This window comes from Bos indicus x Bos taurus, chromosome X, assembly GCF_003369695.1.
Source record: "Bos indicus x Bos taurus breed Angus x Brahman F1 hybrid chromosome X, Bos_hybrid_MaternalHap_v2.0, whole genome shotgun sequence".
Classification (NCBI taxonomy): domain Eukaryota; kingdom Metazoa; phylum Chordata; class Mammalia; order Artiodactyla; family Bovidae; genus Bos; species Bos indicus x Bos taurus.
Window position 1 is genome coordinate 35,894,079 of NC_040105.1, and position 24,220 is coordinate 35,918,298.

At 38.3% G+C, this 24,220-nt stretch overlaps 1 protein-coding gene across 2 annotated transcripts in view; it reads left to right on the forward strand.

Annotated features, from left to right (window-relative positions):
* The window catches only part of CFAP47 (cilia and flagella associated protein 47), a 504,014-nt gene that overhangs the window by 457,955 nt on the left and 21,839 nt on the right, over window positions 1-24,220 (forward strand). For both annotated transcript variants that reach the window (XM_027534335.1, XM_027534336.1), the window contains one exon: window positions 4,300-4,461. In XM_027534335.1, coding sequence (XP_027390136.1) covers window positions 4,300-4,461 — 162 coding nt within the window. The remainder of the gene's footprint in view (window positions 1-4,299; window positions 4,462-24,220) is intronic.

Below are 24,220 nucleotides of genomic sequence, written 5' to 3' on the forward strand. Positions count from 1 at the left end.
AAATCAGATTGTAAAAAGAAAGTACATATTAAACATTATTTTCATAATTTTCTATGGGCTTTTTTTTTTTAATTTTCTTACTTTTCTATGGGATTCCTTGGTGGCTCAGTGGTAAAGAATCTGCCTGCAAAGCAGGAGACACAAGTTAGATCCCTGGACCAGGAAGATCCCCTGGAGAAAGAAATGGCAACCTACTCTAGTATTCTTGCCTGGAGAATTCCATGGCAGAGGAGCTGGTGGACTGTAGTCCATGGAATCACAAAGAGTCGGGTACAACTTAGTGACTCAACATTTATATGTTAGTATTTTTTCACATTTAGCTTAGTATTATGTTGATTCAGTGACAGGGAAATTACCAGCAAAAACCAGAAGGGGAAAATGTTATCATTAGTGAGTATGAACAGAACCAATGTGAATTTATATTTGTTCCACATTTGGTGAGTTTAGAGCTTCTTGGTGAATATTTGAGAAGCTGATTTAGGACAACTTATATTCATGATTTATAAATTTTTGTGAGTGTCTTGTGGTGTTCTGATGTAGTTTAATAATTCTATTTTATGCACACATACTCATTTGTTTTTGTCATTTCTTCTTCCATATGTATTTGGGATGGTTCACTGCAAGACATACCATTAAATGATTAAAATAAATAAATAAAACCAATAGCTTTAAATTTTGAAAAAAGAACAAGAAAATAATTATACCCAAATCACACTGTTCCTACATAATTTAAGTAAGTATCAAATTTAAATCTTCTCTTCCTGATTGACATGGTAAAAAGTACAACAAAATTTTCATGGGTTTGTTAAAGAAAATATTAACACTGTTGCACAACAGTAAAAACAAGGTAATTTTTCATGTTTATCCTTTCATAGAATACTGCTGACATAATAAGAGTAATGGTCAGAGCCTTAAATGTGTTTTTACAAAAAATAAAATATAGTAAAAACAAAAATATTATTCCTTAAGACCTTGACCTTTTTTTTTCTTTAGTTTTTTCATTGTAAAAGACTCTGATGCTGGGAAAGATTGAGGGCAGGAGGAGAAGGGGATGACAAAGGATGAGATGGTTGGATGGCATCACCGAGTCAATGGACATGGGTGTGGGTGGACTCCGGGAGTTGGTGATGGAAAGGGAGGCCTGGCGTGCTGCAGTTCATGGGGTCGCAAAGAGTCGGACACAACTGAGCGACTGAACTGAACTGAATGGGGCCGGATGCCACGATCTTAGTTTGTTTGTTTGTTTAATATTTAGTTTTAAATCAGCTTTTTCACTCTTCTCATTCACCTCATCAAGAGTTTCTTTAGTTCCTCTTCACTTCTGCCATTAGAGTGGTATCACTCGCATATCTGAGGTTATTCATGTTTCTCCTACCTATCTTGTTTCCAGCCTAGCATTTCTCATAATGTGCTCAGTGTATAAGTTAAACAGGATGACAACAGACAGCCCTCTCGTACTCCTTTATCAATCCTGAACCAATCAATTATTCCATACAGGGTTCTAATTGTTGCTTCTTGACCTCCATACAGGTTTCTCAGGAGACAGGTAAGATGGTCTGGTATTCTCATCTCTTTAAGTGCTTTCCAATTTGTTAATGATCTACACAGTCAAAGGCTTTAGCGTAGTTGATGAAACAGAGGTAGATGGTTTTCTGGAATTCCCTTGCTTTCTCTATGATCCAGTGAATGTTGGCAATTTGATCTTTTGTTCCTGTGCCTTTTCTAAACCCTGCTTGGATGTCTGGAAGTTCTTTGTTCACATAATGCTGAAGCCTAGCATGCAAGATTTTAAGTATGACCTTACTAGCATGGGAGATGAGATGTCCAACGGTTTGAGCATTCTTTAGTACTACCCTTCTTGGGAACTGGGATGAGGATTGACCTTTTCCAGTCCTGCGGCCACTACTGAGTCTTTCAGAATTGCTCACATACTGAATGCACCACTTTGACAGCATCACTTTTTAGAGTTTTGAATAGCTCTACTGAAATTGCATTGCATCCACTAGCTTTACTGACAGCAGTGCTTCCTAAGACCCACTTGACTTCACACTGCAGAATGTCTGGCTCTGGCTGACTTACCACACCTTTGCAGTTATCTAGTTCATTGAGATCTTTTTCGTGCAGTTCTTCCATGTTTTCTTTCCATTTATTCTTGATCTCTTCCACTTCTACTAGGTCTCTACTGTTTTTGTCTGTTACTGTGCACATCTTTGGATGAAATGTTCCCTTGATATTTCCAATTTTCCTGAAGAGATCTCTAGTCTTTCCCCTTCTGTTTTCCTCTATTTTTATGCACTGTTAATCAAAGAAGTCCTTCTTATCTCTCCTTGCTGTGCTTTGGAACTCTGCATTTAGCTGGCTGTAACCTTTCCCTTTCTCCCTTGCTTTTTACTTCTCTTCTTTCTTCAGCCTCCTCAGATAACCACTTTGCCTTCTTGCTCTTTTCTTTTTCTTTGTGATGGTTTTGCTTCCTCCTATATAGTATTACGGACCTCCATGCATAGTTCTTCAGGCACACTGTTTATAAATCTAATGCCTTGAATCTATTTGTCACTCTACTGCATATTCATAGGGGATTTGATTTAAGTTTTACCTGGCTGGCCTAGTGGTTTTCCCTGCTTTCATTAGTTTAAGCCTGAATTTTGCTATGAGAAGCTGATTATCTGTGCCACAGTCAGCTCCAGGTTTTCGTTTTGCTGACTATATACAGCTTCTCCATCTTTGGCTATAAAGAATATAATCAGTTTGATTTCAGTATTGACCATTTGGTGATGTCTATGTGTAAAGCTGTCTCTTGTGTTGCTGAAAAAAGGTATTTGCTCTGACCAGTGGATTCTCTTGGCAGAATTCATTTTGAACTGCTTCATTTTGAACTCCAAGGCCAAATTTGCCTGTTACTCCAGGTATCTCTTCTCCAAGGCCAAATTTGCCTGTTACTCCAGGTGTCTCTTGACTTGCTACTTCTGTATTTCAGTCCCCAATGATGAATAGAACATCTTTTGTTGGTGTTAGTTCTAGGAGGGCTTCTAGGTCTTCCTAGAACTGATCAGCTTTAGCTTCTTTGGCATTAGTGGTAGGGGCATAGACTTGAATTACTGTGGTGCTGAATGACTTGCCTTGGAAACAAACCAAGATCATCCTGTCGTTTATGAGATTGCACCCAAGTACTGCATTTTGGACTCTTTTGTTGTTTATGAGGGCTACTCCATTTTAATGTTACTAGCACTGTATTGAAGGGATATTTTTAAATTTTTGGTACCAGTTTTTTTTTTTTTTATATAGTATAAGGAATGCAGCATTGAACATCCTTATACACGTTGCTTCTTGAAATCTTTGAAGTATATCTGAGGGAAATTACTAATAGTGAATTAACTGGTTTAGTGTCTGCACCTTTCAAATTTGATAATATATTATCTAACTGTTCCCCAAATTGTTGAATAACTTCACAGTCCAATTTAAAGAGGCTAAGAGTTCCCAGAACTGTTCTACAAGATGTATGTAAGAAGACTGTGATCTCTTGGTCCATTCTGACGTATGATATGGCTTACAACTATAGAGCTATGTGATTGAGTTATTTCCACCCGAAGCAAGCAAACACATGAGTAACTATTCTTCACCGTCAGCTACTATGTCTCCACTCTTCTTCAGAGCCAACTGCTTAGAAGGCTATATTTACTGTCTTCATCAATTCAATTGCCATTCAATTACATGTTATTGTAAAGTATTCATGATATTTATCAGTTGTAATTTAATTTTTTAAAGCTTCAGTTTAAGTCAGCTTTGGGGGCATTGTAAGTTTTCACAGAAAATATAATTTTTCTATGTGAAGCAAGAGTTCAAAGAACTTTTTCGTGATGTTTTAGTTTGAACAGAAAATCCCCTTATGGAATACCTTTTAGTGTAACACTTGGGTCCATTTGCCAACCTCTCCTCAGATTCTTAAGTAATATGATATTCTATGGTGGGTGCAGAAAATTTGTAGAGTGAATTCTACAAATGTTACTAATTCTTAGTAAGTAACTAGACAGTAAATGAGATACCCTGTGAAATAATTACCTCAAAGGGAGGGTAATAATAGGGACTCTGACCTACAGAATTATTCCTTAGATGTAAACAGCCCATCCACATCTTTTCCATCTACATTTTTTAAAAGAATTAAAAGTTTCAGTTTTTTTTTTTTTTTTTTTTACTGAAACCACAGTTTACTTACATTTTCACCTTAGATGTTAACCTGCTATACTATATCCCCTTTGCTTGTTTTCCTGCAATATCCTTTATAAATCTCTTTTTCTATTCAAGGTCTCAAGTTACACTGAAAGTAGAGTGCATGACAGATGGGATCTGGACGTTTCCCATGATGCTGATTGCTACTGAACCTGATGTGGATGAGGTCTTTGATATTGAAGGGATTGGTTTATTTAAGGAAGCTACTGTTGACTTCAGGCTGACAAGTCAGTCAAGGTAATACATCAAGCATATGTGTGTAACTGGTTTTGTGAATGTAATTTATGCTGAACTGGGAAACAGAATTTAAGATGGAAAATTCTATTATGTCATCTTTTTCTGGTTAAGTCAGAGAAGTATTGCCTCTAGGAATCAAAGCTTTATATATTTCATATTTGTTATTTAAAACTTGGAAAATAGAATCCACAAAGTGAATACCAAAGAACAATAAGAACAAGTAAATAGATATTGAAATTTAGAATATTTCTATTTGTTTTTCAAAAGGTGTTTTAATGTATTTTTTCAAAGATAGATGGGAGGTTTCTCAGTAAATTTTAATGGTTTGGGGCTATTAAGTGATTTAACTAGGTAGAGGTGATTAGGTAACCTACATTGAGATTCCATTTTCTGTATTATTCTGCTTAGTCACAGCTATCTTTGTTATACTTGTGATAACATAAGCAGCATGACAGTAATACTTTTACCTTTCTCAGATGTAAAAAATGTTTTTACAGCTTTTTTTGAGGTATAACATACTTACCATAAAATTCACCCATTGTCAGTGTACATTTCAATATTTTTTTTAAATGTGCAGAATTTGCAATCATAGCCACATTCTAGGTTTCGAACTCATCCTTCAGTTTTCACTTCAGTCACTCAGTCATGTCCGACTCTTTACGACCCCATGGACTGCACCACGCCAGGCCTCCTTGTCCATTACCAACTCCCAGAGTTTACTCAAACTCATGTTTATTGAATCCGTGATGCCACCCAACCAGCTCATCCTCTGTGGTCCCCTTCTTCTCCCGTCTTCAGTCTTTCCCAGCATCAGGGTCTTTTCAAATGAGTCAGTTCTTTGCATCACGTCGCCAAAGTATTGGAGTTTCAGCTTCAACATCAGTCCTTCCAATGAATATTCAGGACTGATTTCCTTTAGGATTGACTGGTTGGATCTCCTTGCAGTCCAAGGGATTCTCAAGAGTGTTCTCCAACACCAAGGTTCAAAAGTATCAATTCTTTGGCACTGAGCTTTCTTTATAGTCCAACTCTCACATCCTTACAGGACTACTGGAAAAACCATCAGTTCAGTTAAGTCGCTCAGTCGTGTCCAAATCTTTGCAACCCCATAAATCACAACATGCCAGGCATCCCTGTCCATCACCAACTCCCAGAGTTCACCCAAACTCATGTCCATCGAGTCAGTGATGCCATCCAGCCATCTCATTCTCTGTCGTCCCCTTCTCCTCCTGCCCACAATCCCTCCCAGCATCAGGGTCTTTTCCAATGAGTCAGCTCTTCACATGAGGAGGCCAAAGTTTCAGCCTCAGCATCAGTCCTTCCAATGAACACGCAGGACTCTCTCCTTTAGGATGGACTGGTTGGATATCCTTGCAGTCCAAGGGACTCTCAAGAGTCTTCTCAAACACCACAGTTCAAAAGCATCAATTCTTTGGTGCTCAGCTATCTTCACAGTCCAACTCTCATATTCTTACATGCCCACTGGAAAAACCATAGCTTTGACTAGATGGACCTTTGTTGACAAAGTAATATCTCTGCTTTTTAATATGATATGTAGGTTGGTCATAACTTTCCTTCCAAGGAGTAAGCGTCTTTTAATTTCATGGCTGCAATCAACATCTGCAGTGATTTTGGAGCCCCCCAAAATAAATTCTGACATTATTTCCTCTGTTTCCCCATCTATTTCCCATGAAGTGATGGGACCAGATGCCATGATCTTCATTTTCTGAATGTTGAGCTTTAAGCCAACTTGTTCGCTCTCCTCTTTCACTTTCATCAAGAGGCTTTTTAGTTCCTCTTTACTTTCTGCCATAAGGGTGGTGTCGTCTGCATATCTGAGGTTATTGATATTTCTCCAGGCAATCTTGATTCCAGCTTGTGCTTCTTCCAGCCCAGCATTTCTCACATTTCTCATGATGTACTCTGCATATAAGTTAAATAAGCAGGGTGACAACATACAGCCTTGATGTACTCCTTTTCGTATTTGGAACCAGTCTGTTGTTCCATGTCCACTTCTAACTGTTGCTTCCTGACCTGCATACACATTTCTCCAGAGGCAGGTCAGGTGGTCTCGTATTCCCATCTCTTGAAGAATTTTCCACAGTTTATTGTGATCCACACAGTCAAAGGCTTTGGCATAGTCAATAAAGCAGAAATAGATGTTTCTCTGGAACTTTCTTGCTTTTTTGATGATCCAGAAGATGTTGACAATTTGGTCTCTGGTTCCTCTGCCTTTTCTAAAACCAGCTTGAACAACTGGAAGTTCACGGTTCACATATTGCTGAAGTCTGGCTTGGAGAATTTTGAGCATTACTTTACTAGCGTGTGAGATGAGTGCAATTGTGTGGTAGTTTGAGCATTCTTTGGCATTGCCTTTCTTTGGGATTGGAATGAAAACTGACCTTTTCCAGTCCTGTGGCCACTGCTGAGTTTTCCAAATTTCCTGGCAGATTGAGTGTAGCACTTTCACAGCATCATCTTTCAGGATTTGAAATAGCTCAACTGGAATTCCATCACCTCCACTAGCTTTGTTCACGGTGATGCTTTCTAAGGCCCTCTTGACTTCACATTCCAGGATGTCTGGCTCTAGGTCAGTGATCACACCATCATGATTATCTGGGTTGTGAAGATCTTTTTTGTACAGTTCTTCTGTGTATTCTTGCCACCTCTTCTTAATATTTTCTCTTTCTGTTAGGTACCATTTCTGTCCTTTATTGAGCCCATCTTTGCATGAAATATTCCCTTGGTATCTCTAATTTTCTTGAAGAGATCTCTAGTCTTTCCCATTCTGTTGTTTCCCTCTATTTCTATGCATTGATCACTGAAGAAGGATTTCTTATCTCTCTCTGCTATTCTTTGAAACTCTGCATTCACACAGATATATCTTTCCTTTTCTGCCTTGCTTTTTGCTTCTCTTCTTTTCACGGCTATTTGTAAGGTCTCCTCGGACAGCCATTTTGCTTTTTTTTGCATTTCTTTTTCTTGGGGACGGTCTTGCTCCCTGTCTCCTGTAAATGTCACGAACCTCTGTCCATAGTTCATCAGGCACTCTGTCTGTCAGATCTAATCCCTTGAATCTGTTTCTCACATCCACTGTATAATCGTAAGGGATTTGATTTAGGTCATACCTGAATGGTCTAGTGGTTTCCCCTACTTTCTTCAGTTTAGGTCTGAATCTGCCAATAAGGAGTTCATGATCAAAGAGTTGGACAGTACTGAAGCAACTTAGTACTTCGTTGCTTCAGTACTGTCCAACTGTTTGTGACCCTATGGATTGTAGCCCACCAGTCTCCTCTGTCCATGGCATTCTCCAGGCAAGAATACTGGAGTGGGTTTCTATGCCCTCCTCCAGAGGATCTTCCTGACCCAAGGACTGAACCCATATCTCTTATGTCTGCTGCATTGGCAGATGGATTCTTTACCACTAGTACTTCCATCTCCCCCCAAATTTCCCTCAAACCCCTTTTCGGTCAACCCCTATTCCCACCCCTCATCTCTGGCAACCATTGATATGCTTTCTGTCTCTGTAACCTTGCCTTTTCTGGATATTTTATATAAATAGAATCATTCACTATGTACTGGATTTTTTAAATGGTTTTTATGCAGTTTTAGGTTTCCAAGAAAAGTGAGAGGAAGGCACAGAGATTTCTGTCACCCCCTGCTCCCACACATGTGTAACCTTCCCCATTATCAACATCACTCACATAAATGGTACATTTTTTAATAAAGTTAGACCTACATTGACACATCATAACCATCCAAAGTTTATAGTTTCCAATAAGACTCACTTTTGGTGTTGTACATCCTATGAGTTTGGTCAAAAGTATGATGATATATGGGCTTCTCTGATGGCACAGTGGTAAGGAATCCACCTGCCAATGCAGGAGACTCAGGTTCAATCCCTGGGTCAGGAAGATCCCCTGGTGGAGGGCATGGCACCCCATTCTAGTATTCTTTCCTGGATAATTTCATGGGCATAGGAGCCTGACGGGTACAATTCATGGGGTTGCAATGAGTCAGACACGACTGAGTGATGGAGCACACACATGATGATATATATGTATGTCATTATAGTATCATGCAGAGAATTTTCACTGCCCTAAAAATCCTCTTTGCTCTCCCTATTTATCTCTCTTACCCCACTCTTGGAAACCACGGATCTTTCTATTGTCTCAGTAGCTTTTTTACATAGTCTTTTACAAAATGTTGTGTTGTTGGAATCATATAGTATGCCAGTTCAGTTCAGTTCAGTCACTGGGTCGTGTCCGACTCTTTGCAACCCCATGGACCACAGCACACCAAGCTTCCCTGTCCATCACCAACTCCCAGAGCTTGCTTAATTGCCAGGGTCCAGCCCCAGCAGGATCCAGGGGTACCCTCAGGATGACGGCCTAGGCAAAAGGATAGCAAAGCAGAGAACAGGGCTTTATCTTCCTTGATTAACACAGAAAGCCAATAAAGCTCCTGTGTTCCAAGGAGTCATCCTGAAAGAAGAACAGAGTGAAAAGGAGGGAAAAGGAAAAAAGAATGACATGGGGAGACCAAGCTTCGGTGAGCAAGGCCCATAACTTTATTTTCAAAAGGAACTTTTATACCTTGACTTGTACGTAGAGGAAAATGAAAGATGCAAAGTCATACAGTCAGCCCAAACGTTACGTCTATTTTGTCTTTATCAAAACCAGGATTTTTTCTGCATACCTTTCCCATAAACAATGTTGTGTACATTGTCTTCTGGCCTTGGAGGCCTGTGGACATTTTATGACCCTTTTTTTATAAAGGCTGATCAGCCATAAAACTTGTTTTCCCTTTAAGTGTTTCTTCTTTATTTCTCCCAGCCTCAGAAAGTACTAAACAGAGTTACATTCTCATGGAGCAAAGGTGCAGTGAGTTACAACAAAGAAAGAACCAATTAGCTCAAAGGTCTGGTGTGGTTAATTCCAAGGCTGCTACTTGTTTTTCTTACATTCCAACTATGTTAACCAATGCACTCCCAGGTGCACAGTGGATAAGGGATATGGGCACTTGGCAGCAAGCATTGGCCCAGTAACGAAGCCCTTTACCAGTACTATCTATTCTGATAATTTTGCATCTCTTAAAGGGCTCTATGCTCATTAGGACTTTTAGAATGTTTTGGCTTCCTGTGCCTTTCAAGGTTGGGGAGTTGTGAACAATCATGTGTGTTAATTGCAAGAGTATGGATAAACCTGTCAGGCAAGCTAGAATGCCAACAGAGGGGTTAAAATAGAAATATTCCTTTCATGCCCAGGAGACTTATTAACTAAAGCCCTAAGTGGACTTTTTCCAGAGAAAGGTGGTTGGGCATAGCCCCCTGTTAATGTCAGAAGAGTTGGTGAAAGGCACAAAGTAGTAAGACAGACAGATTCTTGTTTTGGGGTACATGCTCGAGCAGATTCAGGTGGTCCCTTGAGCAATGATCTGCCTTGCTCGTCATGGCTCTTCCACATGATCTTGTCATGGGTGGGATCTCCCGTGGTGGCTCCCGGCACTTAATCTCATGTCTATTGAGTCGGTGATGCCATCCAACCATCTTTTCCTCTGTTGAAGTATTGGAGTTTCAGCTTCAGCATCAGTCCTTCCAATGAATTTTTAGGACTGATTGCCTTTAGGATTGACTGGTTTGATCTCCTAGTCCCTGGACTGAGACTCCAAGGGACTTGCAGTCAGCGAGTCTCAGACTAGTATATAGTACATAGCCTTTTCAAATTGACTTCTTTTACTTAGCAATATGCATTTGAGTTTCATCCATGTCTTTCAATGCTTTGAATAGCTCATTTCTTTTTAGCACTGAATAATATTCCACTATCTGGATATATCAGTACATTTATCCATTCATCTACTGAAGGACATCTTGATTGCTCCTGAGTTTTGGCAATTATTAATAAAGCGGGTATAAACATCTGAGTGAAGATTTTATCGTAGATGTGACTTTTCAGTTCTTTCAAGTAAATACCAAGGAGCATGATTGCTGGATCCTATGGTAAGGGTGGGCTTCCCTGATAGCTCAGTTGTTAAGGAATCTGCCTTCAATGTGAGAGACCTGGGTTCGATCCCTGGGTTTGGGAAGATCCCCTGGAGAAGGGAAAGGCTACCCACTTTATTATTCTGGCCTGGAGAATTCCGTGGACTGTATAGGGGTCACAAAGAGTGTATTTGGTTTTATCAGAAATGACCAAACTGCTTTCCAAAGTCGCTGTACCATTTTGCATCCCCACCAGTAATAAGTGAGAGTTCCTGTTGCTCCACATTCTTCCTGGCACTCAGTAGTACTAGTGTTCTTGATTTCAGCCATTCTAATGAAAGTATAGTGGTACCTCACTGTAGGTAGTTTTAGTTTGCATTTCCCTGATGACATATGGTGTGATGCATCTTTTCAAATGCTTAGTTGCCATATGTATATCTTCTTTGCTAAGGTGTCCAATAAGATATTTTGCCCATTCTTAATTGGGTTATTTGTTTTCTTCTTCTGAGTTTTTACAGTTCTTTGTATATTTTGTATAATAATTCTTTATGAGTTATATCTTTTGCAAGTATGTTCCCCCAGTCTGTGCTTGTCTTCTAATTCTCTTGATATTGTTCTTCTTTTAATGAAGTCTAGCTTATTATTTATTTCATGGAGACTGTGTCTGCTATTGTATCCAATAAGACACCACCATACCCAGGTCATGTAAGTTTTCTCTTACGTTATCTTCTTGGAGTTTTATAGGGTTTTTTTTGTTTGTTTTACATTTGGGTTTATGGTCCATTTTAAGTTAATATTTGTGAGATTTTTAAAGTATGTGTCTCGATTATTATATTTTTTGCATGTGGATGTCGTTATTCCAGCACCATTTCTTGAAAATACTATCTTTGTTCCATTGTATTGCCTTTGATCCTTCATCAAAGATCAGTTGACTAAATTTATAAGAGTTTCTTTCTGGGCTCTCTATTTTGATCTATTGATCTGTGTGTCTATTCTTTAATAAATACCATATTATGTTAATTATGGTAGTTTTATTGTAAGTCTTCAAGTCAGGTAGTATGAGTACTCCACCTTGGTTCTTGTTTTTAAATACTGAGCTGGCTATTCTGAGTCTTTTGCATCCCTATATAATCCATTTGTTGATATTCATAAGTTAACTTCCTGGGATTTTGTTTGGGATTGCATAGAATCTACAAGTCAAATTGAGAAGGACTGCCATCTTGACAATATTCTTATTGAATATATTCATGAATCTTATTATTCATGAATATAACATATTTCCCCATTTATTTAGTTGTTACTTACTTTCATTCATCAGAGTTTTGTAGTTTTTCTCATATACATCATGTACATATTAGCAAATTTATACCTATGTATTTCATTTTGAGAGATGCTAATATAAATGATCTTGGTATTCCATTCCAAATTTCACTTGTTCATTGTTAATGTAGAGAAAGCAATTGTATTTTGTACATTAATCTTACATCCTTCAACCTTGCTATAATTGCCTATCAGTTTAAGGGATTTTATTGTAGAGTCTTTGGTGATTTCTACATAGATGATCTATCAACTGCAAATAAAGACAATTTATGTCTTTCTTCCCAACCTAAATATCTTTTATTTCCTTTTCTGGCTTTACTGCATAAACAAGGATTTGCATATGAGATTGAAAAGAAGTGACGGGAGGAGACATGTTTGCTTTTATGTGATCTTAGTGGCCAAGTTAGAAGTTTCTTACCATTAAATATGAGGTTGACAGTAGGATTTTTGTAGACAGATTTTAGCAAGTTGAGGAAGTACACCTCTATTCCTAATTAACTGATAATTTTTATCATTAATGTGTGTTAGATTTTATCAAATGCTTTTTCTGTATCTATAGATATAATCATGTACTTTTTTTTTTCTTTTTAAGTCTATTGACATGATGAATTTCATTAATTGATTTTCAAATGTTGAACCAACCCTGCATATCTGGGATAAATCATATTTGATCATGGAAACCCACTTTTTATACTTTTTTGATGCTATTATAATGAAATTGTTTTATTTCTTTTTTCAGATAGTTCACTGTTTTCTTATTGTATAGAAAGCCAACTGATTTTTGTACGTGGATTTTGTGTCCTTCAATTTTATTTAATTCAGTTATTCTAACAGTTTTTTGGTGGAGTCTTCCAGATTTTCTATGTATAGTGTTAGTCGCTCAGTCATGTCCAATTCTTTGTTACCCCATGGACTGTATGTAGCCCATCAGGCTCCTCTGTCCATGGGAATCTCCAGGCAAGAATACTGGAGTGGGTTGCCATTTCCTTCTCCAGGGGATCTTCCCAACCCAGGGGTCAAACCCAGGTCTCCTGTGTTGCAGGCAGTTTCTCTACTGTTAGAGCTACCTGGAATTATGTCATTAGCAAACAGTTTTACTTCTTCCTTTCTGATTTGGATATCTTTTATTTATTTTTCTTGCTTAATTACTCTGGCTCAGACTTTCAGTACTAATGGTCACCCTTGTCTTGTTCCTATCTTAGAGGAAAAGTTTTCAGCCTTTCAACATTAAGTATAATGTTAGTTGTGGGCTTGTCATATATGGCCTTTATTATGTTGAGTCACATTCCTTCTAAGTCAGTTTTATTGAGTTTTTATCATGAAAGGATTTTAAATTTTGTCAAATGGTTTTTCTGTAGCTGTTGAAAGTATCATATGATTTTTATCTTTCACTCTGTTAATGTGGTGTATCACATTTACTGATTTGTGTATGTTGAACTATCTTTACATCCCAGGGATAAATCCCACTTCATTTTGGTGTATGAGACATCTAATGTACTACTGAATTGAGCTTCCTAGTATTTTATTGAGAATTTTCATACCTATATTCATTAGGTCCCTGGAGGAGGAAATGGCAGCCCTCTCCAGTATTCTTGCCTGGAGAATCCCATGGACAGAGGAGCCTGATGGGCTACAGTCCATAGGGTCACAAAGAGTTGGACACGACTGAAGCAACTTAGCATGCACACACACACACATTCATCAGGTATATTGGCTTGCATGTTTCTTTTCTTGAAATGTCTTCATCTGCCTTTGGCATGTGGGTATTGCTGACCTCATAAAATGAGCTTAGAAGTGTCCTCTCCTCTCCAATTTTTTTGAAAAGTTTAAGATTAGCATTCATTCTTTTAAAAATACTTGGTACAGTTCCTGATGAAACCATCTTGTCCTGGGCTTTTTTTGTTAGGAGCTAGTAGATTACTAGAAAATCCCATGGATGGAGGAGCCTGGTAGGCTGCAGTCCATGGGGTTGCTAGGAGTCAGACATGACTGAACGACTTCACTTTCACTTTTCACTTTCATGCACTGGAGAAGGAAATGGCAACCCACTCCAGTGTTCTTGCCTGGAGAATCCCAGGGATGGGGAAGCCTGGTGGGCTGCCATCTATGGGGTCGCACAGAGTCGGACACAACTGAAGTGACTTAGCAGCAGCAGCAGCAGTAGATTACTGATCCAATCTCCTTACTTATTGTGTTGCTATCTTCTCATTTGAAGTAGTAGTCACCTCCTCCAGTTTCTACTGACTGTCTTCAGGAGATAAATATCTTCTTTCCGTCCTACTTGAGATTCCAAGGATTTCTGAGATCTTTTCTCTGTGTATTCCTGTTCCACACCTCTACCTCTGTCTCATGGCAGAATACTAAAGCTTGTATGCCTTCTCTTGATCTTGTCAAGCCAGTTCTAATGCTGACAAGCCTCCCTTTTGCTTTTCCTAAAGCAATACTAAATGTTCAACTTTGTGGTTTCTTACAACCCCTCAGAGTTGGGCCTGATTGCTACAGATGTTCAGTAGCCATCTGCAAAGGCTCAGTATTGCTGCTCTTGGGAACTCAGACCAGCCACAGGATGAGGGTGTGTGGGAGTAAGGCACCCAGAGTGTTGGGGATACTTATAGACAAGCTGGGGGAAGTGCAGTAAAGAAGTTTCCATTGTCTCATGGGTGGGCCTTCTTGATAGAGTATGTGATATAGTTAGTCGGTGCCATGTCCATTTAGTGACCTCTAAGAGCCCTATTCTTTGCTCTTCCAGCCACTCTCCAGCAAGGTACTCATTTACAGAGTCTCACTTTCCTCCATGGGAGAAATCACAAGCTGAGAAGTTCTCTCTGGGCACTGAGCTGTGGCACTCTGGGGGAAGGCTCACACTCCTAAAGTGAAATTGTTTTGCTAATGCTATGCAATGTGTCCAGTTTGAATTTTTGTTTGTTTGTTTTGTTCCAGTGGTGTGCTGGGACCTCTCCCCTGGACTCTTGGACTTCTACAAAGACTCTCTGTCTGTCCACTGGTAATTGTCTAAACCAGTGCTCTCCAGGGACAGTTCCAGGACCATGGCCAAGAAGGGCTGGAATTGGTTCACAGGCTACTTTAGGGTCTATAGCCAGAATTGAGTTCCATATGCCTGTCACCCTACACAGGGATGTGTGACTCCTCCCAGGTCCTTGAGCATTTGGCACTGATGACATAACCAAAGGCAAATTGAGCTGTGACTAAGTCCTTCAGGGTATGGAGCTGTTTGCCATAGCCACAGTTAGCAAGTCAGCCACCTGGTTGTGGGCCTGCATTATCAAAATGGCTCCCCTCATTCTTAGACTGCACCAGAGTTTCACAATCTCCTACCTAGGTACTTTTGTCCATGGATGGATGTGAAATTATTCTTGTTGTGGAGGATGTGGGTGAGGAACATCTTATTCAGTCATCTTGCTGATTTCACTCCTGTTTTGATCTTTATTTTCTAGTTTCTTGAAGTGGGAGTTTAGATTACTAATTGGAGATCTTTTCTTTATTCTTATTGTAAATATTTTTTGTGATAAATTTCCCTGTGGGTACTGCTTTAGCCGCATTTCACAAACTTTGATCGGTTGTATGTTCATATTCATTTGGTTCTAAATGTATATTTTTATTTCCTTTGAGAGTTCTCATTTGACATCTGGGTTATTTGATAGAGTACTGTTTTATTTACAGCTGTTTTAGAGGATTTCTGTTGTCTTTCCATTATTGACTTCTAGTCTGATTCTATTCTGGTCACAGAGCATACTCCATAAATTCATTTTATATTTATTGAAAAGAATGGATATTATTCTTTTGTTGGCTGGAGTGTTCTACATATATCTGTTAGAGCCTGTTGGTTGATCATATTTTTTAATTCCTTTGTTTCCTCGCTGATTTTCTGTCCCATTGTTCTCTAAATTGATGAGAGGAGTATTCAAATCCCAGGACATAATTGTGCATTTATTTATTTCTCTTTTAAATTATGTTTTGGCTACATATACTTATGAAGTTCTGATATTTAGTATATGAAAAAGTAGGATTCTTATGTCATTTTGTCATATTTACTCTTTGTTATTATATAACATCTCTTTTTGTCTGGTACATATATTAGCTTTGAAGTCTACTTAATCTGATATTTATATAGGCACTCCTGCTTTACTCTTGCTTTTTAAAAAAATGAATATTTTCATGGTATAATGCTTTTCATACTTTTATTTTCAGTCTACCTATAACACTAAAGGTGAAGTGTATTTTTTACAGACAGCATGTAATTTGATCATCCTTTTAAATTAACTTGACTTCCATTGGTGTACATTTACATCACTAACATCTAAAATAGTGATTGATATATTAGGTTTATTTCTATAATTTCATTGTTCATTTTGTTTGTTCATTTTGTTTCTTTCATCTGTTTTCCTTTTCTTGCCTTTGTATTAGTAAACTGAACTGATTTTAAAATCCATTATTATTTATCTATGCTGCTGCTGCTGCTAAGTCGCTTCAGTTGTGTCCGGCTCTGTGCGACCCCAGAGACGGCAGCCCACCAGGCTCCCCCATCCCTGGGATTCTCTAGGCAAGAACACTGGAGTGGGTTGCCATTTCCTTCTCCAATGCATGAAAGTGAAAAGTGAAAGTGAAGTCGCTCAGTCATGTCTGACTCCTAGCAACCCCACGGACTGCAGCCTACCAGGCTCCTCCGTCCATGGGATTTTCCAGGCAAGAGTACTGGAATGGGGTGCCATTGCCTTCTCCAATTTATCTATAGTATTTTTAAATACATATCACTGTATAGTTTGTGTTTAATAATTACTTTATTATAATATTCATATGCAACATATCACAGTCTACTGCTATAGACATTTTGCTACAATAAGGGTAGAAACTTCATTTCCATAGGTTCCTTTATTCCTCTCAATTTTTAAATGTAAAGTCATGACATAAATTGAGTACCATGAATGATGATGTTATAATCTTTGCTTCAGTTGTAAGATATTATAAAAACTCATCAAAAGAAGGATAGTCCATTATGTGCTGTGCTGTGCTTAGTAACTCAGTCGTGTCTGACTCTTTCAACCCCATGGAATTGTAGTCCCCCAGGTTCATGCACTGGAGAAGGAAATGGCAACCCACTCCAGTGTTCTTGCTTGGAGAATCCCAGGGACCGGGGAGCCTGGTGGGCTGCCGTCTATGGGGCCGCACAGAGTCGGACACGACTGAAGTGACTTAGCATAGCATAGCATAGCATAGCATAGGCTCTTCTGTCCATGGGGATTCTCCAGACAAGAATATTGGAGTGGGTTGCATGCTCTCCTCCAAGGGATATTCCCAACCCAGGGATCAAACCCAGGTCTCCTGCACTGCAGGCAGATTCTTTAGTGTCTGAGCCATTAGGGAAGCCCATACCTAGCCCTATTTTTTATCTATTCCTTTTTCTTTCCTCCTGAAGTCTCAGCCTCTTCTTGTTCTAATTTCTTCTTTCTTTTTTTCCTTGAGCTCTTTTTAAAGATTAGCTCTGCTGCTGCTGCTAAGTTGCTAGTGATTGCTGCTACTGGTACTGCTGCTAAGTCGCTTCAGTCGTGTCTGACTCTGTGCGACCCCATAGACAGCAGCCCACCAGGCGCCCCCATCCCTGGGATTGTCCAGGCAAGAACATTGGAGTGGGTTGCCATTTCCTTCTCCAATAATCTGAGGTTATTCCTTTATTATGGAAGAATACTTTTACCTGATATAGAATTCATGATTCAGAGTTCTTTTCCTTCATCTCTTGAAAAAATATACCACTTCCTTATGGCTTGCTTGGTTTCCAAGGAGAAATGTGCTGTCGTTTGAACTGTTGCTCCCCTATAGGTAACATTTTATTTCTTCCTAGTTTCTTCCAGGATGTTTTACTTAATTTTAGTCTTGAGAAGTTTAATTATGATGAGTTTTGTCATGTAATATCTACTGTCATTATTAGTCTGAGTTCAATGAAGACAGGGACTCAGACTACCGTGGTCAGTCCCAGATATATAAGGGATGCTTGATAAAATGCCCTGAAAGAATGAAAACCCCCAGGCACTTTGGTTATAATTGAATGTAAATTTGCTTTGAAGTACACTTGGAGATGAAACAGAAGCTTGGTGTATTTCTTAGGTTTCTGGAATTTAATGGCACATAGGTTATATCCTGTTTCTTTTGGGTTACCTTTTAAAACTCTTTAAAAGCATTTTTAAAAATTCATTCAGAGTTATTTAAAGTTATTTGTACCCTTATGTACTACATATAACTCTCATATCAATATATTTGACATCTTTTCATAGTAAGTTGTTCATTGTAACAAAAAATTTTAATGAGTTGATCAGCTCCAAATAAACACAGTTATGGGTATCATTGTAGCTCTGCTCTTTTAATAACTTATTAATCATCCTTAACTAATTGGCCTATAAAATTTTCTGAGTTGGTCAATTTTAAAATATTCCCTGTGCAATCAGAAGTGCAAAAATTAATATCTGTTTATTGGCAGGCAGGAAATTTTAATATAATACCTGTTTACTTTGAGAAAGCTGCTCTTGAGCAGGAAATCAATATTAATTCATCCGGTTTGGTTTTTTTTTTTTCTTTTGATATTTGCTTGGCATTTGTCTTTGGTACCTGTGACTCTGATAAAGTTTTAAGTTTAAAGTCAGAATTCCTTCATTCAGTTTTGTATGTGTATTTGCCTACACATTTGGGCTTTGTCCATGGTCTTTGCTAGTACAAATCTGTTTGACATAATCTGAAACACATTTCCCAAATAGGTGAAAATTAACTAAAGGGATGCAACGTAGATGCTACCAAAAATATGAGAAAGTGAACAGATTTCATAACCTGTATGAGCTTTTAGTGAGTGAAATTATCTTTCTTCTTTCTTGTTTGTTGTTGTTACTGTTGTTCAGTTGCTCAGATGTGTCCATCTCTTTGCGACTTCAATGGACGGAGGCACCTCAGACCTGCCTGTCCTTCACTATCTCCTGGAGTTTGCTCACATTCACGCCCCTTGAGTCAATGATGCCATCCAACCATCTCATCCTCTGTGGTCCCCTTCTCCTCCTGCCTTCAATCTTTCCCAGCATCGGGGTCTTTTCCAATGGAGTCAGCTCTTCACATCAGGTGGCCAAAGTGTTGGAGCTTCACCTTCAGCATCAGTCCTTCCAATGAACATTCACGATTGATTTCCTTTAGGACTGATGGGTTTAATCTCCTTGCTGTCCAAGGGACTCTCAAGAATCTTCTCCAGCACCACAGTTCAAAAGCATCAGCTCTTTAACACTCAGAGTTCTTTCTGATCCAACTCTCATATCCACATATGACTACTAGAAAAACCATAGCTTTGACTATACAGACCTTTGTAGGCAAAGTAATGTCTCTGCTTTTTAAAGACAGTCTAGGTTTGTCATCAGAGAAGGCAATGGCACCCCACTCCAGTACTCTTGCTTGGAAAATCCCATGGACAGAGGAGCCTGGTAGGCTGCAGTCCATGGGGTCGCAAAGAGTCAGACACGACTGAGCGACTTCACTTTCACTTTTCACTTTCATGCACTGGAGAAGGAAATGGCAACCCCCTCCAGTGTTCTTGCCTGGAGAATCCCAGGGACGGCAGAGCCTGGTGGGCTGCCATCTATGGGGTCACACAGAGTCAGACACGACTGAAGCGACTTAGCAGCAGCAGCAGCAGCAGCAGGTTTGTCATAGCTTTTCTTCCAAGGAGCAAGCTTCTTTTAATTTTATTGCTGCAGTCACCATCTGCAGTGATTTCAGAGCCCTAGAAAAAACAGTCTATCAGTGTTTTCATTTTTTCCCCATCTATTTGCCTTGAAGTGATGGGACCAGATGCCATGATCTTTGTTTTTTAGAATATTGAGTTTTAAGCCAGCTTTTTCACTCTTCTCTTTCCCCTTCATCAAGAGGCTCTTTAGTTTCTCTTCTCTTTCTGCCATCAGGGTGTTGTCTTCTGCATGTCTGAGGTTATTGATGTTTCTCCCGGCAGTCTTGATTCTAGCTTGCACTTCATCCATCCTGGCAATTTGCATGATTTACTCTGCATATAAGTTAAATAAGCAGGGTAACAGTATACAACTTGATATACTCCTTTCCTAATTTTGAACCAGTCCATTTTTCCATGTCTGGTTCTAACTGTTGATCTGAATACAAGTTTCTCAAGAGACAAGTAAGATGGTCTGGTATTCCCATCTCTTTCAGAATTTTCCAAGTTTGTTGTGATCCACACAGTCAAAGGCTTTGGTGTAGTCAATGAAGCAGAAGTAGATGTTTTTCTGGAATTCCCTTGCTTTTTCTATGATCCAATGGATGTTGGTAATTTGATCTCTGGTTCCTCTGCCTTTTCTAAATCCAGCTTGTACATCTGGAACTTCTCAGTTCACATACTGTTAAAGCCTAGCTTGAAGGATTTTGAACATTACCTTGCTAGCATGTGAAATGAGTTCAATTGTGTAGTAGTTTGAACATTCTTTGGCATTGCCCTTCTTTGGATTGGAATGAAAACTGACCTTTTCCAGTGCTGGCATATTGATTGCAACACTTTAACAGCGTCATCTTTGAAATAGCTCAGCTGGAATTCCATCACCTCCACTAGCTGTATGTATAGTAATACTTCCTAAGGCTCAGTTGACTTCACACTCCTGGATATCTGATTCTAGGTGAGTTGATCACACCATCATGGTTATCCGGGTCATTAAGACTTTTTTGTACAGTTCTTTTGTGTATTCTTGCCACCTCTTCTTAATCTCTTCTGCTTCTGTTAGGTCCTTGCTACTTGAGATCTCTAGTCTTTCCCATTCTGTTGTTTTCCTCTATTTCTTTGCATTGTTCACTTAAGAAGGCTTTCTTATCTCTCCCTGCTATTCTTTAGAACTCTGCATTCAGATGGGTATATCTTTCCTTTTCTCCTTTGTGTTTTGCTTCTCTTCTTTTCCCAGCCATTTGTAAGGCCTCCTCAGACAACCATTTTTCCTTGTTGCATTTCTTTTTCTTGGGCAAGGTTTTGGTCACCACTTCCTATACAATGTTATTAAACTCTGTCCATAGTTCTTCAGGCATTTTGTCTGTCAGATCTAATCCCTTGACTCTATTTGTCACTTCCACTATATATCATATCAGATCTGATTTAAGTCATACCTGAATGGTCTAGTGGTTCTTCCTACTTTCTTCAACTTAAGTCTGATTTTGGTAATAAGGAATTCATGATCTGAGCCACAGTCAGTTCCCAGTCTTGTTTTTGCTGACTATATAGAATTTCTCTATCATCAGCTGCAAAGAATATAATCATATTTTGGTATGGACCATCTGGTGATGTCCATGTGTAGAGTCTTGTCGTGTTATTGGAAGAGGCTGTTTGCTATGACCAGTGTGTTCTCTTGGCAAAACTCTGTTAGCCTTTTCTATCCTTCATTTTGTACCCCAAGGCCAAACTTGCCTGTTACTCCAGCTATCTCTTGACTTCTTACTTTTGCGTTCCAGTCCCCTATGATGAAAAGAACATCTTTTGGGGGGCCTTTAATAACTAAAATTTTGTTTCTTCTTTCTTGTTTGTGGAAAATATATAATCCATAGAGTTCATAGTATCTGAACCATTATATTCTGTCCTTGTTGATTTTTTATATTATCCTGCATTTAATTTAATGAAAATATAGGAACTATAGCATTTGAATTCAAGATAACATAAATTCCATCCTTCATTGCCTCATGTGATTGCTCTGGACAGATAAATTATATAACTTAGTCATTAATTATAAGATATTATAATTTAAAAATCAGAAAATTTTGGATGATACTCATATAGGAAAACACTCAATAAAGATATAAAATGAAATGTGTGAGTTTTCTAGAAGAATTTCATCATGATTATTACTATCTAAATTGAAAGGTAAATCATTTTCATGAATGTACTTTGTCTCTAAATCTAATTGGAAGCTCTGCCTTCATTTAGATAGTTGGAGACATAGGCCAAGGCCCTTGTTTACCATCAGAAGGAAGGATGAACAGGAACATGTTATATCCTATTGAATATCCACTTTAATTCAGAAACCAGTATGATTCATTCTTCCACTCTCTTGGGTAATGTCATCTTAGGTTGTGTATACTATAACCATAATAATGTTAATATTTTACACATGTGCTCAGCCTGATATTTTTCCATGATAAAAGGTCAGGATTATATCTATGTCTCACTTAGCCTTTAAAAAAATATGAGCTTAGTTCTTACTTTCTTGGTTCCCCTACATTTAGTTAATTCTTCTCCATCCATTTGCAATAGATTTAGATCATTTCCTTATACCTTGACCTGACCTTTGGAAAAATATAAGATAATTGCAAAGTCAATTTCTTCAGACTACTTTTCAGTTTATTTTTGTGTCTTTACAGGGTATCTTGATTTCTAAAGGTCTTTGACATAATTTTTTATGAATATGACCATAAAACATATTACATATGTTTCACTCCCTAACACAATAATATTTGTTCCCTAATGCCCTTGTATTTTTCTATAAGAAAAAGAAAGGCAATTATGGCAGTGTATTTGTGTAGAGGAAGCAAAAGAGAAACAACCATTCTGCTTCATTACAGTTATCTGCATTCATTTTTAATTAACATTACAAATGTTCTCTTAGATACTTTCTTTAAAATTAGAAGTATCCAGTATCTTTCATCCTGATATATTTCTGCAAGCATTAAGTTGTAAGAGAGTCTCAACAAAAATGTGAAATATACCTACTTCTTTAGGTTTCAGTATATTTTCCTGGTAGATAAATGCATTTATCATAAGTAATTGTATTTGTCAAGTGCACTCACAATATGAAATAAATTTTGATTCTTATGTCCTGAGGTCTGACAACCGTCTTATATTGAGTAAATGACTTAAAGTTACTAAGAAACCTAAAAATGTCAAAATAATATTTTTTAATGTATAGCTTTTGATTTTGATCAATTTTGGTTTTGAGGATATAATAATGAACACCTTATACTATGAACACGGGAGGTTTTCTTTTTTTGAGATTTAACAGAAAATTCTACAGATTTGGGTTACATTTCTGTTATAGCTTAATAATTAAGGTTCCCTTAGGAGGCTGCAGTCACATGTTGGCAATATCCAAAGCCATCTTAAGGTTTGATTGAGCTAGCTCATCAAAATGGTTAACAAAACTAGAAGTTAATGCTAGTTATTATCTAATAGTGCAGCTGTTATTGGCTAATGGTGCCTACATGCAGTGTCTCTGTAATGTGTGTCTCAAGTAGTTAAATTTTATATACAGTGACTGGTTTCCCACAGTGTGTAGTCCAAAAGAAGTACAGAGCATTTTCTGATATAGAACTAGAATTTATGCAGCTTTATTTAGCTACTTTCTATTGGCTACAGGAGAATCACTGTGTTGATTTGGATATGTGAAAGGGACTACCAGTCAGTCAGTTCAGTCACTCAGTCATATCCAACTCTTTGTGACCCCATGGACTGCAGCACACCAGGCTTCCTTGTCCATCACCAGCTCCTGGAGCTTGCTCAAACTCATGACCATCAAGTCAGTGATGCCATCCAACCATCTCATCCTTTGTCGTCCCCTTCTCCTCCTGCCTTCAATCTTTCCCAGCATTTAGGGGGACAATTGAAAACCAGCCCATGCCCGTTCTGTCTTTAAATTCATTTTAGTTGTCCCAATGCTGTACTATACTCCTGAATATATCCACTCTATGTTCCATCCCTGGGGGGCTGTACCTAAGTAGGTATTAGAAATCTCAGGTCATCCAGATGACCCTTGAAACTTGGGGGAGTGATGTGAGATAGACTGACCTAATGATATTTTAGTACTTGACCAGCTTCCCCACAAACCAACTCAATGCTCAACATCTCCTTTTTCTCTCTCATCAAGTGTAAACTAAGTTCTGAAGAGAAATGACTCTGTGCCCTGGTGAATACACATTTTTCTTATTTGCTGGGCATGGGGAGAAGGGAAAAGAGAAGAACAAAAAGCGTGACAAACAATGAGATTGAGGCTATTCTATCTTCTAAATTAAATGATCTCTAAAATGTAAGGCCCACAGGAGAGGAGGAAAGAGAAAAAGGCTCAAGGAAGACTATTTTAAGGAGTACATGTCACTTTGTGTTTTCCTTATTTAAAGGACCAGAGTTTGTCTGGGGGATAATTTAAGTATGATGATTCATACCTAAAATTTGCATTTTAAATACTTTGCATCCTCTGAAGAGTTAGGATAGACACATGATAGAGTTCAAAGTATCAGAACAGCTTATCTATTATTCTTAATGATATTGTTATCTTAAAAACTAAAAATAAAGTGTTTCTAGTAAAAAGCTGTATTTAGTCTGGGACAGTAATGAGCCCACTTTGGTTATTATTCATGATCATCATAATTTTCTTATTCCTTTGTTTGCCTTGCCAAAGAACAACACAGTAAACACAACAGTAAATACACAATAGTAAATAT